Genomic DNA, 17668 nt, shown 5'->3' on the forward strand with positions numbered 1-17668 from the left:
ACTGAAAATAATGATTTTTGTCATCAGATGCTGTTCTTGAAATACAGTGCCTTTCCTTTAGAAAGTCTACATCCCCCTTGAAGCTTTTCACATTTTATTATGTTATAGCACGGAACCGTGATGTACAGTATGTAACTGAGAATGTTTGCCACTCATCAACAAAAAGTACTCTATATTGTCAAAGTGGAAAATACATCCAGACATTTTACTAAATTTATTAAAAATAAAACAGAAAATAACTGAATGCATAAGTATTCACCTCCCCCCCACCCCCCCAGAGTTAACACAGGTAAGACAACCTTTGGCAGCAGTTACATCTGTGAGTCTCTTTGGGTAAGTCTCTATCAGCGTTGCACATCTTGACGCTGGAATTTTTGCCCATCTTTTTGGGCAAAATTGCTCAGGCTCCATCAAGTTGGATGGGAACCATTTGTAAACACCAATCTTTAAGTAATTCCACAGATGCTCAATTGGATTGAGGTCTGGGCTTTGACTGGGCCACACCAGGACATTGACCTTTTTGGTTTTAAGCCACTCCAGTGTGGCTTTTGCTCTATGTTTCCAGTTATTAACCTGTTGGCAGATTAATTGTCTTCCAAGTCCCAGTGCTCTTGCGGATTGCAGCATGTTTTCGTCCAGGATTTCTTTGCACTTACTGTAGCTCAATCCATTTTTCCTTCTATCTTTATGAGGTTTCCAGTCCCTGCCACAGAGAAGCATCCCCAAAGCATGCTGCCACCACCGTGCTTCACTGTAGGGATGGTGTTCTCAGTGTAATGAAGTTACATAAAGTTCAATTTTGGTCTCATCAGACCATAGAATCTTCCTCTAAATTGTTGAATCTCTCACATGGCTTTAGGCAAACTCCAGCTGAGATGTGATATGAGTTTTTTTCAACAAACGCTTTCTTCTTGCCTCCCTTCCATACAAGCCAGATTTATGAAGTGTGTGTGCTGTTGTTGTCTCATGCACAGTTTCTCCCAATTCTGTCATGGAGGACTGTAACTCCTTTAGAGTTGCTGAAGGCCTCTTTACTACGGCTCTTCTTGCCCGGACACACAGTTTTGGAAGGCCAGTTCTGGGCAGATTCACAGTTGTTCCATATTTTCTCAACTTTTTAATGATGGACTTCACTATGCTTCGAGGTATATTCAATGCCTTGGACATTTTCTTATATCCTTGCAATGACTGGCATTTTAATTAATTTAATAAAATAAAGATTTTTTCACTTTTTTTCACTTATTGAAAGTATTATAGAGTACATTATAGAGTACTATGTGTTGATGAGTGGGAAAAATTCTCAATTAATTACATCATGGTTCCATGCTGAAACACAATAAAAGTAAAAAATTTCAAAGGGGGTGCAGACCTTCAGGCACTGTATACAATTATTATAAAATGGCATTTTAGATGTAATTGCCTTTATTTTTTCTCCATTTTTACTCTTTACTGAGCCTGCTGCTGATCAAAAGGCTCTTTTAGGATCCGTCTCTTTTAAAGTTAAGCTTATAACTTAGTAAGGAGTTTATTGTTTTATTTGGAGAGGAGTTCAGTTTTAACAGACCTTAACAGTTTATATGTATTGATTCTGGATTTACAGATTTGGAATAAAAAGAAAATACTGCCATCTAGCACAGAGGTGTTATTTTTTTATTTGTAGATGTATCATATCTTTCTAATTCATCCATCCATCCATTTTTAATTGCTTCATCCAATTCAGGATTGTGGGGGAGCCAGAGCCTATCCTGGCAAACAACAAATGCAAAGACACATTGTGGACAGAACACCAGTCAATTGCAGGGCAGATAGACTTAAGCATATCACATACACTCACATGAGGTCCAATTTTCCCAATTGACCTACAAGCATGTCTTTGAACACCTGGAGGAAACCTGCGAGAACTGGGAGAACATACAAATTCCACGCAGATAGCTCCTCAGGTCCAGAATGGAACCCAGGGCCCCAGTGCTGCGAGGTAGCAATGCTAATTTCTGCACCTCTGTGCCATAGTTACAAATTCATGCTGTAGGTATAAATAGATCCATGTGATTTTGTGACTCTTGCAAAGGATTTTGAGCCCAGTTTAGCCTGTGCTGGTGTTGAATGAGAGTAAGCTGTAGGTTGGTGTTAATAAGCATACTGTAATAGTCACAGCAGACGTTTTTTCTTAGTCCCTGACAACACACAGAAACAGGTGTAATCCTGAACTGATTCAAGATTTATAACAAGTGACTTCATGCAATAAGACCTTCAGTCAACATTTTTGATTTTATCCAAGTCTGAACCTAAGACAGGTGAAAATGAATAAAGATACAGGAAGAAAAAAAAAAGATTAGGGCAAAAAATGATCAGTATGTGCAAATTAATTGATGAATTAATAAGATCATTTTATTTGCCATATAAAATTTCTTACATTAGGAATTTGTCTTTTCACATACCCCAGCTTGTTCTCCATGAGACACACAGACAGGGAGAGAGAAGCTTAGGGTCAGAGTGCAGGGTCAGCCATTTATACAGCACCCCTGGAGCAGCTGGGGTTAAGGGCCTTGCTCAGGGGCCCAACGGAGTAGGATTCCTCTTCCAGCCACGGGATTTGAAGCGGCAACCTTCCAGCCACAGGCTTTTAATAGAAAAATAATAAGAAAAGTTAAGTGCTGGGGTGAGCCAGGATGAATCAATACATATAATTTATTTTCAAACCGCTTTGTAAGATACTTGCACGGACAAGGACTGTCTCAATGTGTACAATATATGGAATTTTTACATGTTGAAAGCAGGAGTTCTATACTAAACTACATCAGTGCTGCTTAAACAAGCCCTGGTAAATTAAATAGTCCACCCTTCAGCAAAAAGAACATTAGAAACAGTCAAACAAGTAAAAACAAATAAAAAGTTATTCCACATTGCGTAAATGAAAAAGGTACATGGATGTGTTAAGTGTCTTGAGGCTTCAGTTTTATACAGTTACTTTGCCACACCATAGCACCATCCTTGTCTGCTGCTTTGATAACAATATTGTCCAGTCCTTAATGGCTTTACACTGATGGAGTTCTCCCCTCAAACCTTATTGCATGCATTTGTTATTCAGGCTCTGCTTGCTTTTCTGGTGCAGTGATATCCATTGTGCTGCAATCAAGTAACACATTTTCTTTGTGTAATTCTAGTTATTCAAGTACTGAATGATGCAGATATTCGTGTTTACCATTATTAACAGACCTGCTGACTGCCCCATAGAGATTAAATTGTTTGTTCTCTGCTGCTTTCAGACTAACATTTCATCTGACCATTATCAGACGTGTGCTTTAAGTACCGTGAGTCTTGTATGATGATATTTACTGAGACTTGGCTTCAACAAGACTTCCCCGATTCTCTTGTGGAAATTGAGGGGTTTTCCCATGTTCACTCAGATAGAATTGAAACATCTGGGAAAGACAGAGGTGGTGGTATTTGTGTCTTTGTGAACGATAAGTGGTGCAGACAATACTCTGTGAGGAAGATTATCTGCAATAAAAATGTTAAGCTTTTTGTGCCTGAGTCTCAGGCCTTTCTACCTTCCGAGAGAATTCAGTAACATTATTATATGCGCTGTTTACATTTCTTCCAGTGGAAATGCAGCGGCTGCCGCTTCTCAGGTAGCCGATTGTGTACATGAGCAACTCTAGCAGACTTCGGAAGCTGTTTTTTTGGGGTGATTTTAACCACTGTAAACTGGAGATGGCATTGCCTGGGTTTGAACAGTATATCAAATGTGGGAATTGTTCTAGACAAATGCTACAGTAATATAAAACAAGCCTATACCGCCAAAGTCAAACCACATCTGTCAAACTGTGATCACAATACTGTTCACCTCATCCCCACTTAGCAGACAGCTCTCAAGAACAGCAAACCTGTTGCTAAGGCTGTAAATGTATGGACTGATGATAGTATTGAGATGCTGAAAGGGTGTTTTCTTTGCACAGACTGGGAAATATTTCATAACCTGGAGATTAATGAGGCAACAGAGACTATGACAAACTACATTAATTTCTGTGTGGACAGTGTTATACCCAAGAAAAGCATTACAGTGTACCCAAATCATAAACCATGCACAGTATAACTAAGGATGTGATAGACTGCATCAACCGCAAAAGACTCACTTTTAAAAACCAGAATCAAGTGCAACTGAAATTACTGCAAAAAGAACTTAAACTAAAACTCAGGAATGCAAGGAATCAACACAAGGAGACAATGGAGAGTGACTTTGAAACAATGAACTCCAGGAGGTTGTGGCAAACAATGAAAACAGTCACATACATGAATTCTTCAAAGAAGAGCTTCCATACAATGGATGAGCTGGCTAAAGCAAATGAGCTGAATGACTTTTATTTGAGGTTTGAGACAAAGGACTTCTCTGGTGCATGTGACAGTATATTAGATACTATTACAGCTGACAGGAGTGCTGGTAGGCTTGTAATAAGTCCACAGATGACCACACAATCTTTCAAGCACATATGTACGAAAAAGGCAACAGGCCCCGATGGCATCAGTGCCTCTATTTTAATAAATTGTGCAGAGGAACTTACACCAGCATGGTGTCCTATCTTTCAGAAGTCTGTTTCAGAAGTCTGCACCGATGATGTAATAAACAGCATTATGCAACTTGTTCTAAAACACCTAGAGGACCCCAGTGCTTATGCTCGGATACCTTTTGTGGACTTCAGCTCTGCATTTAATATGCTGCAACCCCATATATTGATAAACAAGCTGAAACAAATGTAACATTATAAGATGGTAGCATTCATTTTTAACAAATCGTACACCGTATGTCAGGGTCAACAAAACTCTTTCAGAGTAACGATCTGTTAGCACAGGTGCCCCTCAGGGCTGTGTGAACTCTCCAGTTCTGTTCACACTTTATACAAATGATTGTACAAGCAGTAGTCAAAGCAACTTCGTTTTCAGATGATACAGCTGTTCTTAGCTTAATGCATAGAGGTAGCAGCTCATCTGTATACATGTCAGAAATCCAAAGGTTTTTGCAATGGTGTGACAACAATAGCCTAATACTGAATGTTAAAAAAAATAGTTTTCGATCCTAGAGCAGTTGATGATCACTCACAGGTAGTAATCCACAATGAACTTATCACTCAGGTTGATTCATATACTGTAAGTACTGAGGTTTACACATAGACAGTAACCTGTGCTGGTCAGGTCAGCAGCACATATATTTCCTGCAAAGAATAAGAGTGTTTGGGGTTTGGCAGGAAGTAATGCTATTCTTTTACCGTGCAATAATTGAGTGAATTATCAGATATGGTATTTCAGTGTGGTTTGGTAATCTATCAATTCATTTTAAATCGCAAATTACCCACCTCATCCAGACAGCTTTGAAGTTCATGAGAGTGAAATAGCACCCCTCCCTGCAGACAATCTTTGAATAATTCATAATCAAACAGGCAGGAAAAATTATATCCGATCCTTCCCACATACTCAACTCTGAATATCAACTTCTTCCTTCTTGCAAACATTTTAGGGTTCCCAAAAAGTCAAAGAGATACAAACATTCCTTTGTTCCACTATCCATTAAAGCTCTCAACACAAATGTCAAGGATAAACACGATTTTGACTCTCACAACCCACTTGAGTGCAATATGTTTTGTGATGTGTTAGAAATGTTCCATGTTGTTATGTGTTATACTGAACATGTGCATTACAATGATGTGCAATGTTTTTCTTATTTTTGTAATAGAATAATGTGCAATGTTTTTCTTTTCTTCTCTTTTTTTTGCATTCTATTTAAATGTACAGGAGTGCTGGGTGTCCATAAAAAAATTCCCTTAAATCTAAGATAAATCTTATCTTATCTTGTCTTATCACATGTCTCTCTTTTTGGAAAAAGGATCTGCCTCCTCGGAAACCGCACCCTGGCAAGGCACAATTTTGACAAGTGTGCCAAGACTGACATAGTGAACAACGAGACAATTACCACCAAGCTCTGGAACCTGTTCTGTGATAGCCCTTTCTTAAACGCCACCTGCGATGAGTACTTTGTAATGAACAATGCCACTGAGATTCAGGGCATTCCAGGACTGGGCAGTCACGTAATAATAGGTAAGAACTTTTAAACATATTGTCTTATGTAAACTTAGTTTCCATTCTTATAATTTCACTGGGATATCATGGTGGTGCTGTGGTTAGCACTGCTGTCTTGCACAGTTCTGGAGATGAGGTGCTATCTGCGTGAACTTTGTGTGTTCTCCCCATGTTTGCATGGCAGTCCTCCACAGTCCATAGACATCTTTTCAAAGATGGGGCTTCTAGGAAAAGTAGCACTGGTGTGAATGAGTGTGTGTCTATGTCTCTGTTTGTGTCTGTGTGTGCCCGTTAAAGGACTGACGTCCTGTTCGGGGTGTATCCTACCTTTCGTCCGTTGCTTCCTGGGATAGGCTCTGGCTCCCCTACAACCATGAAGTGGTTAGAAGATGGGGTGGATGGATTATTTTCACTGTAGCAGTAAAGATGGCTGTGTTTTCAATAAACTATGAAGGGGGGAAATGTGTCACAAGTTTAAAACCTCCAGCATTATATCATTATCTATTCAATAGCTTAATATGATCAATTTACAGTGTTTTTGCTGGTTTCCCATATCTTTTCAATTTCCATACATTTCTCATTGTATTTTATCTTAATAATTTTCACAATCATTTTACAATGATTTCACTTTCTTTTTCTTTAAAATACTTTTGCTGTGGTGCTGCACTAAATTCAGAGAGGAAAGAGAACATTACCAGCTGGAGCCTTTCAGATAAGCTCTGAATTTAGGAGCATGGAATATATACAGATGCAGCCATTACAAATGCACAGTAAAACCCCGTACTGTGCAAAATTATCTACAGTTTAGCGGGCTATACCGCAGTATGTGATTGGCTGGCCAAAATGATTGACATGCGGCACTCATGGTGCATTAGTTGTTAGTGAAACGAAACGATTGCTTAATTTAATCTCTTTACTGTGCATGTTTAAATCCGGTTAATACTGAATATTAATATGGAATTTTACAACAAGGAAAATTTTAGTAGCTGAGCATAAAAAGAAGAGGAGCATTACATGTCATAAACAATATTAATTTAGGAATATAAACATATTATGTAAACTCTATATGGCTGGTATTGGTAGTTTAAATAAAAAATACACACCAGTATTATAATAATAATAATAAACTTTATTTTATATAGCACCTTTAAAGGTACCATATAGCATGGTATACCAATAAGCATGACTTCAGTCTTGTCGCAGTTAAGATGAAGGAAGTTTTGAGTCATCCAAATTTTTATGTCAGAGATGCAATAAGATAGCATAGAGACAGCCACATCAGTGTCAGGTTTGGTATGGATGTATATTTGAGTATCGTCAGCGTAAAAATGAAAGCTGAGGCCATGTGATCTTAAAAGCTGACCAAGTGGGAACATGTAAATGCTGTAGAGCAAGGGGCCCACTATTGAGCCCTGGGGGACACCAGACTTGACAAGACCAATTTCAGACCTGTACCCATTGAGAGAGACAAAGTGACAGCGATCAGTGAGGTAAGATTTAAACCATTTGAGGGCAGTGTCAGAAACTCCAAACACAGTCTCGAGACGAGAAAGTAAGATGTAATGGTCAACAGTGACAAAGGCAGCACTGAGATCAAGAAGGATGAGTATGGAAAGGGAACCAGAATCAGAAGCTATTAGGAGATCGTTGGTGAGTTTGACCAGGGCAGTTTCTGTGCTGTGAAGTTGACGGAAGCCAGATAGGAGGGGTTCGAAAAGGTTGTTTGTCATGAAGTGGTTATGTAACTGAAGTGTGACAGCACGTTCTAGAATTTTAGAGAGAAATGGTAAGTTGGAGATGGGGCGAAAGTTGTTAAGATTGTCCAGAGCCATGTTAGGCTTTTTTGGCACGGGGGTAATGGCAGCAGTTTTGAGGACCGTTGGTACAGTGCCAGTGCTCAAGGATTCATGTATAATATTGAGGACAATGGGACAGAGAGAAGAGAAACAGGACTGGAATAAAGTGGTGGGAATGGGATCTAAAATAGATGTGGTGGGTTTCATGCATGTAACTAGTTTGTTTAGGGATGCTGAGTCAAGAAGAGAGAAGCTGGAGAGACCACAGTATTCACTTTCTTCATAAAGATTTTAAGCATGAAAGTCTTTCATTCGATTGCATACTGTAGTTATTTTGGAAAAGTTTTTACATGCTTCTTCTGACTAAAATAAGTTTATATACTTCATACAAAGTTATAATGTTTCAACCTTTTCTATGAATCCTTGTGTTATTGCTATCACAGTAAACGAAACGCATACTTTTTAGAATTTGATTAATAGGGAATTAATATGGAATTGCATATCTAAAAAAATGAATAGCAATATAATTGTATTCATATAGCTTAAATTATCACAGTAGTACACTTTCTTTGTAAAAATCTGCATCAATTTGACTCATTCACCCCTGATTACTTGTAAACCTTTTGCCTGCCCTTTTCAGCTATAGCTTAAGCTGTTAAGTGGTGCATTGGTGTAATGGCTTAGGTGTATGCCTTGCATGTTGGAGGCTGGGGGTTTGAACCCAACACTCACCATGAGTCTTCTTTTAACAAATGAACATTTCTTTGAAAAACTAAAATAGTAAATATTATCGACACTATGTTGGTATTTCTAAATATCACAATACGTTCAAAGTTAAGTGATTTATTAATAACAATAATAATTTCAAACTGCTTGTTTTTTAAAATTGTATTTTGCTCAGGGTGATTTGTCACTGTTTTCACAAACTTCAATTTATTAAACTTATATTTTTGAGACAGGGTGTTCCATACCTCTGTTTAATTTCTGAAACTCCCTCTGTATTCCATGTTTTAACCTTTTCTATGAATACTTGCGCTCATTACCACAGAAAAAAACCTCATACTTTTTAGAATCTGCTAAATAGGGAATATAATATGGAATCACTTATTGTTGCACTTCCACATCTTGTAAAAACATTAATTTGCAATGTGTTCAAACATACGTTAAATCTGACTATCAAAAACCCAGGGTTCCATTTGTTTCTGTCTCTCCTTACTCTCTCTCACCCGCTGCGATTGGACACAAAATGGTTAAAAATGGGAACAAGTCAGGCAGGTAGAGGGAAGGGAGAGTGGTGAAAACTGTTACCTGTCCTGGATAAAGCGGTTAGAAAATAGGTGGATTTACACTTGCAAAAAACTTTCCAATTTGAATGCGATATGGAAGATATTATTAATAATAAATGACCTTAAATGATTTATAGAGAAGACAGTTCAGGGGGATGGGAAGGAATTTTCAGTAGCATCCAGCAATCAAATGTCCTGTTTTTTCTGAACACTCGTTTTTCCATACTGTAGTTTTAAAACTTGAACAAAGAGGTGCCAAATGCAAACAGCACTATGTTGTATAGTTTTAAAGCAACTACAGTATAGCTTGTGGGAAATACATTTATTTATACTGCATCAAATTTGTTCAGAGCACCCGACATTACAAACTCCGAGTTAAAAGGAACTAATTTCCAATGGGTAACCCTGTTACAAATGGGAACAGTGCATCGGTCCTTGACTATGGTTAAACAGTACATACAATATCTGGTGGAGTTTCAGCGTTCACTTTTCTGATATCTGTGTAGAACCGTTACGTCTCATCAATGTTTGCTAACAATAATCAGGGGACTTCACAGACTTCCTCCTTTGAACTCAACTGTGCTCCAATAAATAATGTACAGTTTATCACCTTCTGCAATGTATCTAATTAAGCAGGATTTGCGCAATAAGCACATTGTTTAATGGGGATGACATTGATGATGATGTTATCCGGTCAGTCGGATCCGACTCTCGGCAATTATATAGGCCATCTCTCGCCACGCTTTCCGGTCTTGGACTTTCTCTTTCAGCTGTTCTATGCCTAAGCCAGTGTCTGTTTTGATGGCGTCGAGCCACCGCGTTCTTTGGCGGCCTCGTCTTCTTGTTCCACTGACCATTCCGAGCATCATTGGTTTCTCCAATGAATCTGATCGCATCAAGTGACCAAAATAAGTGAGCCGGAGTCTGTTGATCTTTCACTCAGGCGAAATTTCTGGCTTGATGCGCTCCAGAACCTCTTTATTGGTGACCCCTGCTGTCCATGGTATCCGTAACAGTCTTCTTCAGCACCATAGCTCGAAAGCATCCATCGTCTTTTGGTCAGCTTTTTTCAGGGTCCAGCTTTCACACCCATACATTGATATGGGGAACACAATAGCATGAACCATTTTGCATTTGGTTGTGAGGCTGATGTCTTTGCTCTTCCAGATTTTGTGCATGCTCAGCATCGCACTATGGCCTAACGCAATTCGTCGCCTGATTTCAGGGCTGCAGTCTCCTGTTCGATCGATCATGGATCCCAGGAAGCAGAAAACCTTGACGTATTCGATCTCTTCACTATTGATGGTTATTTTGACTGCTCCATTTCCAGCTGTTGTCATGATCTTTGTCTTTTTGATGTTGAGGTGGAGACCCATCTTTTCACTTTCCGTTTTGATTCTTAAAATGAGGTATTTCAGGCCATCTTCCGATTCCGCCAGTAATGTTGTATCATCAGCATAGCAGAGATTATTAATATTTCTGCCTCCATTCTTCAGACTGATTTCCGATTCTTCCAGATCTAATTTCCTCATGATCATTTCTGGGTAAAGATTGAAAAGAAAAGGGGACAGAATACAGCCTTGTCGCACACCTTTCTCGATTTTGAACCATTCAGTGTCTCCATGTTGTGTTCGAACAGTTGCTTCTTGATCTTTATAAAAGGATCTTATCAGCTGGATCAAGTGTGCTGGCACACCCAGTTCTTGCAGGGCCTTCCATAGCTTATCGTGTTCGATGCAGTCGAATGCCTTACTGTAGTCGATGAAGCAAATGTAGATGTTTTTCTGATGTTCATGACATTTCTCCATAATCCACCGCAGAGTTTGAATTTTCTTGACCTGCGCAAAGAGATTTCTGGTGTGACCTTTTCGACAGTCCTCCTCCATTTGCTTGCATCGCTGATCCCAGTATGCTTCTTTGTCCTTCCTTGCTGCCTTTTGAAATTCCGCATTTAGCCTCCTAGCTTCGTCTCGGTCCCCAATGGCTTTGGCTGCTCTTCTTTGATCGGCGATTTTGATGGTTTCTGCCGACAGCCACTATCTTCTTTTCTCTAATTTCTTGTATGGTATATGTTCCTGTGCTGTTTTGATAATTGTGGATTGGAATTCCTGCCACAATTCGTCTGGCTGTTTGTCTTCATTGCCAAGCAGATCGAATCTGTTCTTCACTGCGACTGCATATGAAACAGGTACCTTGGAGACATCAAAACACTTTGGTGGAGCATTCTTTTTGATGTTGCAGAATTTCACCTTGATGGTGGCTACAAGCAGTTCGTGGTCAGAACCGCAGTCAGCACCAGGGAAAGTTTTGATGGCGAGGACTGAACTTTTCCAGCATTGACTGCAAAGAATGTAATCTATCTGATTGCGATGCTGTCCATTGGGGGCTGTCCAGGTGTACAGACAGCGTTTCGGTTGCATTAACCATGTATTTGAGACCCTGAGATGGTTTTCATGGCAAAATTGGACCAAACGATCACCAGCTTCGTTCCTTTCGCCCAATCCACACCGGCCTATGATGTTCGCCTCTTCCTGACTGCCGACCTTCGTGTTGAAATCGCCCATGATATAAATGATATCCTTTTTGGGCACTTGTTCCAGTGCTTCCTTGATTTTGGCATAAAATTGTTCTTTTTCATCTTCTGGAGCATCTGTTGTTGGAGCATAGACTTGTAAAACCGTGACATTTAGTGGTTTTCCACGGATACGGATGGCCATTATGTGGTCGCTGATGGTGGTGTAGCTCTCGACTGAATGGGCTATGTTCTTGTGTGCTATGAGAGCTACTCCATTTCTTCTAAGTTCTTGATGCCCAGAATAATACACTGAAAAGTCGTCCAATTTGAAGTGGCCATTATCTTTCCAGTGTAATTCACTAATACCAAGCAAATATATGTTGAGACTTTTTTCATCATTTCTCGCTTGATGATGCCCAGTTTCCCTTGACTCATTCCGCGGCTGTTCCATGTTGAGATCTTGTGCGTTTTTGTGCAGCGCAGATTCTTTCTTTCATCACAGGCAGGATCAACATCTGTGCTTCCCGAAGGATTTCCCCCATTTGCGTCATAAAATCCCGGATTACTCGCAAATGATCCTTGCTCTTCCCCAGTCGCTTTTTGGATACCTGCTGGCCTGGGGCGTCTACCATTGGGTACCATATTTGAAACATGTGAGAGATTTTCCATGAATTTTCATGGCGATGGTTTTCTAGGGTAGGTCGCCAGGTCTTTCCTCAACCCTTCCCATTTGTCTGGGTTTGGGACTGGCATACAGGAGTAACCCTGCATGGCTGGGTTGGGGATGACATTACCCACGTCTATATCACTGTACGACACAGGTTTGAGTCAGAGTGTCTGTTAATAAAACAGAGCACTGTCCAATACATATAACTACTGCACAATTTCTTTATCCGTTTCAGCTAAATGAGGGGAATAAATCAGTCAGAATCTCGGCTTGCCAATTGTAAAAATACCCTTCTTCCCTCCTTTGTTTAACTTAAGTAATCTCACTGTGTTAGTCTCACTGTATGCCCCAGTGCTCACTCAATGTTCACACTCTCAGTAAAATAAAAATCCCTGTTTTCCACATTATCACATCACACCAGGGCGGAAGGAAAAGTGCCCACTGTAATTTTTTTCAGTCTCCATCACTCTGCCCATCCCCCCTGGACAGACAAAGTTGATTAAAACTCATTCAAAAGGGGGTCTTGTGTTAACACAAACTCTGCTTAATGGATGGATGGCAAGATGGTGCCGTGTTAGTGGCAGCCTGCTACAGCAGCTCTGTGTCTTTTTGTTGTCTTTTTGTTTCTTTCAGTTAGTTAATGCTAGTAAGTTAGTGTTATTTTTTCATACCTTTGCCGGCAACTAGATTTGCGATCACAACATTATGGATACTAGGAAGCTGAGATACTTTTTCTTGTTTTTTCTGATACTCGGACCTCTGTTTCTATCGGGTTGCAATGCGGATAGCTACAGAGGCATTGTCTACACGTGGGACCAGCTGATCGCGCTAGCGTGTCCTTCTCTACTCACTGGAGAGAAGCCATCGGTGCCGGAGGAGCTGAGGAGGAGAAGCCGAGGCTGTAGGGCTGGTGCGACGCGAAAGGCGAAGAGAAGGAGATTTAAACCCTACCTTCCTTCGATCATCATGGGAAATGTGAGGTCCTTAGCGAACAAGATGGACGAACTGGGAGCATTGGTGAGGAGCCAGAGGAAGTATCGTGAATTCAGTATCATGTGTTTCACCGAGGAACTTATTCCGGACTCGAACGTTACCATCGGCGGCTTTCAGATGGTGCGGGCGGACAGAAACACCAAGAGCGGTAAGAGGAAAGGAGGGGGGCTCGCGGTGCTTGTCAACAACAGATGGTGTAATCCTGGACATACTCATGTTAAGGAGCGCGTCTGTAACCCGGACATCGAACTGGTAGCCATAGGACTGCGTCCGTACTATCTGCTGCGGGAGTTTACATGCGCCATCTTTGTTGTTGTTTACATTCCACCTACAGCAAACGCAGAGGTAACGTGTGACGTCATAAGCACAGTCACAGCCAGGCTACAAACAGAGCACCCTATTGCTTTTATAGCTATTTCAGGGAACTTTAACCACGTATCTATTTCCACCACTTCTGCCTACTTTCCACCAGTTTGTTAAGTGCCCGACCAGAGAAAACAAAACACTGGACTTATTATATGCCAATGCTAAGGATGCATATAGTTCCACAGCCCTTCCCCTCTTGGCAGATCAGATCACAACCTTGTCCTGCTTACACCACTATACACGCCTATTGTCCAGCGCCAACCTGCGACCATGAGGACTGTGAGGAGATGGTCTCAGGAGGCTATGGAGGATCTATGCGGTGCTTTGGAGGCCACCGACTGGGATGTGCTGTGTGAACCTCATGGGGACGACATAGACAGCATGGTGGACTGTGTCACTGACTACATTAACTTCTGCGAAGACAACACCATCCCCACCAAAGACGTACACTGCTTTTCCAATAACAAACCCTGGATCACCAGCGACCTGAAGGCTCTTCTGAATGACAAGAAGAGAGCCTTTAGGAGGGGGGATAAGGAAGAGGTCAAGCGTGTACAGAGGGAGCTAAAGCTGAGTTAAGAGAGTTAAGAGTTAAAGTTAAGAGAGAGCAAGGACGCCTACAGAAGGAAGGTAGAGGACAAGCTGCAAAGGAATAGGGTGAGGGATGTGTGGAGCTGCATGAGAGAGATCACTGGCTTCAAACAGGCTGGGGGTGCAACAGAGGGGAACCTGGAGATGGCCAACGAGTTGAACCAGTTCTTTAACAGGTTTGATTCAGGGGCCTCTGTGGCTCAACACCCATCCCCCCACAGCCACACGCTCCCTAAGCCTTCACAGCTGCGACTGCCCAACACCTCCTCCATCCCCCCACAACCATGGCCGCCTACAGCTACAACCCCCGACAGCTACTCACCCACCCATCCCCCACAGCTGCCACTCTCCAACACCTCCGCCATTAACACCTGCAGCACTGAAAGCGCTATGAGCACCATCCCCCAGGCCAGGCTGAACATCACGGCTGACCAGGTGAAGAAGGAGCTGAAGAGGCTGCACCAGGGTAAGGCCAAAGGACCAGATGACATCTGTCCCAGAGTTCTGAGGGCCAGTGCTGATCAGCTGAGCGGAGTGCTCCAGCAACTGTTCAACCTGAGCCTGCGCTTGGAGAGAGTCCCAGTGCTCTGGAAGACATCGTGCCTGGTCCCGGTACCAAAGAAAGGGCGCCCCTCTGTCCTCAATGACTACAGACCACTTGCACTGACTTCTCACGTCATGAAGACACTGGAGAGGCTGGTCTTATCCCACCTGAGACCCCTGGTCAGCTCATCACTGGACACCCTACAGTTCGCCTACCAGCCCAGTGTTGGTCTGGAGGATGCGATCACCTACATGCTGCAAAGGGCCTAATCACACCTGGACAGGGCTGGCAACACTGTAAGGATCATATTTTTTTACTTCTCCAGTGCCTTCAATACCATCCAGCCCTTACTTCTAAGGAGGAAGCTGGAGGAGATGCAAGTCAATGCCTCCATGACCTCGTGGATCACTGACTACCTGACAGGCAGACCACAGTCTGTGAGACTTCAGAACTGTGTGTCTGAACAGGTAGTGAGTAACACAGGGGCACCTCAAGGGGCAGTTCTTTCTCCATTCCTCTTCACCCTCTATACTTCGGACTTTAAGTACAACTCAAAGTCATGCCACCTGCAGAAGTTCTCAGATGACTCTGCAATTGTGGGATGTATCAAGGGTGAGCAGGAGGAGGAGTACAGAGGACTGGTCCGCAGCTTTGTGGAGTGGTGTGGGGTGAACCACTTGGAACTGAATGTAACAAAGACAGAGGAACTCGTGGTAGATTTCAGGAGGAAAAAAGTCAAACCTACTCCTGTCTACATCCATGGGAGTGGCGTGGAGATGGTGGACTCGTACAAGTACCTGGGAGTGCACATTAACGATAGACTGGAATGGTCTAAGAACATCAAGGCCATCTATAAGAAGGGACAGAGCCGACTTTACTTCTTGAGGAGGCTCAGGTCCTTCAATGTATGTGGTAAGATGCTTCATATGTTCTATCAGTTGGTGGTAGCGAGCGACATTTTCTACGCAGTGGTATGCTGGGGCCCTGGGATTAGAGCAGTGGATTCTAAAAGGCTGAACAAGCTCATCAGGAGAGCAAGCTCTGTCATTGGGTCTGACCTGGACCCCTTGGAGGTAGTAGCCGAGAGGAGAATGGTGTCCAAACTAGAGACCATCATGGACAACATCTCACAGAAATGAAGAGCACGTTCAGCAATAGACTGATTCATCCACGGTGCGACAGGGAGCACTACAGGAGGTCATTCTTGCCTTCTTCCATAAGACTGTACAACGCATCCACCTTGCGTCTGAGCAGAGTCAACATTGACAGTGACCTGTTTCTGGACTGAACGCATCTACACATCTACGCATCTACACATCTACTGCTACATCTGTTCTCTTTCTTTTCTTTTCCCGTTTACAACCGTTTTTTGTGCAATATATGCCAGGGACCTGTGCAATACATTTATATTTATATCTATATCTATATTTACATCTATATTTATATTCATATGTGTGATACGATTTTTCTGCGTACTGTTCTGTTCTAGTTTGTTCTTTGTGTGTCCGGAGTGAGTAACTCTTTTAGTGCACCTCTCACTGTACTGATTGTATTGTATGTATTGTACTATTATTATTATTGTATCATTCGTTACACTGTGGCTGTGTTGTCTGTGTTAAGCTGCTGTTGCACTGCAATTTCCCTCACGGGATCAATAAAGTATCTATCTAACAGAGACACTTGTAAGAGCAAGGTGACTTTCTGCTCAATTCAATAAAGCTACAGTACAGACAGATTTGAAATTCTTCAAGCAAAATTAGCTGTTTGTCAAAATCTGCTACTTTGCAAGCAGTACACGACTTCTCAAAAGTCTTACCTTTTGTGTCTCGGGCAAACTCAACAAACGTTTATTTTTTTATAATTCTGAAATTTGAACGGTATGCCTCAAGGACTCATTATAGTATTGTAGCGAATACGGTTCACGCAAGAAAATCAGAACACCGCCCCCCCTCCCAGCCGGGTCTCACCTCCCGCTGTTCCAAAGCCGGATGGTTTCAAAGTATGTGTGAAATATATTTTCTTATTCCCGTTATTAATCCAATTTATTTGTACTCATCTGGCTATGTAAAAAATATAGCCAAGAGAATCACTGTAAAGGTTAAATTCCAAGCTGAAAAGAATGTCTTCTCTAACTCTTCAGTTTACAGCTCGTCCATGGTCATTCATTATTAATATTGTAACGAACGGTAGGCGTTCAGATGGTCCAAGCCAGTTGCAGAGCGGTGACAGTACAGCCCTCTGCTCCCCTGCACATAACAGGGCTGCTGAAGGGCTGAAGTGCTGTGCTAACGGAGGACTTCTTTAAATTAGCTGGAAAAACCTCTGGGGCAGCAGCAGCGAGGGCACAAGCCCAAGAATCTGAATTTGTTACAATGTTATTAATATATATTCTATATTGCATTTAAATTGGAATGTTTTTATAAATATAAGAAGAGGTGATACACATTTGTGAAGATATCCCTTTTTCCTCCTTTAACTTAAAGAATTGTGTGAAGAAATCCTAATTCTCGACACCATCTTTTATAATAATACATCCAGATACACACACTCACACCATAGCCAACAACAAGCTATAATAGTGGAGTATATTTATATATTTGGCTGTGTAAGAAACAAAGTAATTCTCTGATCGCGCTTTGAACAATTGGGTGCCGTGCTATGTCCATTAATACTACAAGGACAATAAAAGTTTTTTTTTAAAGAAACGGATGTCAAAATGTTTCCGAAATGTCCACCTGTGATATTTTAGCTGCTCTGTTACACGATTCCATTTTAATATAACTATCAAGTGATGTTAAATCACTATAACATTTGTCTTTTTACAGTAACAGCAAGTGG

General features: G+C 41.5%; 1 protein-coding gene across 7 annotated transcripts in view; it reads left to right on the forward strand.

Annotated features, from left to right (window-relative positions):
* slc12a7b (solute carrier family 12 member 7b) overlaps positions 1-17668 on the forward strand; it is a 153316-nt gene that overhangs the window by 100868 nt on the left and 34780 nt on the right. For all 7 annotated transcript variants that reach the window (XM_088643355.1, XM_088643359.1, XM_088643356.1 and 4 more), the window contains exon 8: positions 5879-6090. In XM_088643355.1, coding sequence (XP_088499481.1) covers positions 5879-6090 — 212 coding nt within the window. The remainder of the gene's footprint in view (positions 1-5878; positions 6091-17668) is intronic.

The sequence above is a fragment of the Lepisosteus platostomus genome, chromosome 8, assembly GCF_059453375.1.
Source record: "Lepisosteus platostomus isolate fLepPlt1 chromosome 8, fLepPlt1.hap1, whole genome shotgun sequence".
NCBI lineage: Eukaryota > Metazoa > Chordata > Actinopteri > Semionotiformes > Lepisosteidae > Lepisosteus > Lepisosteus platostomus.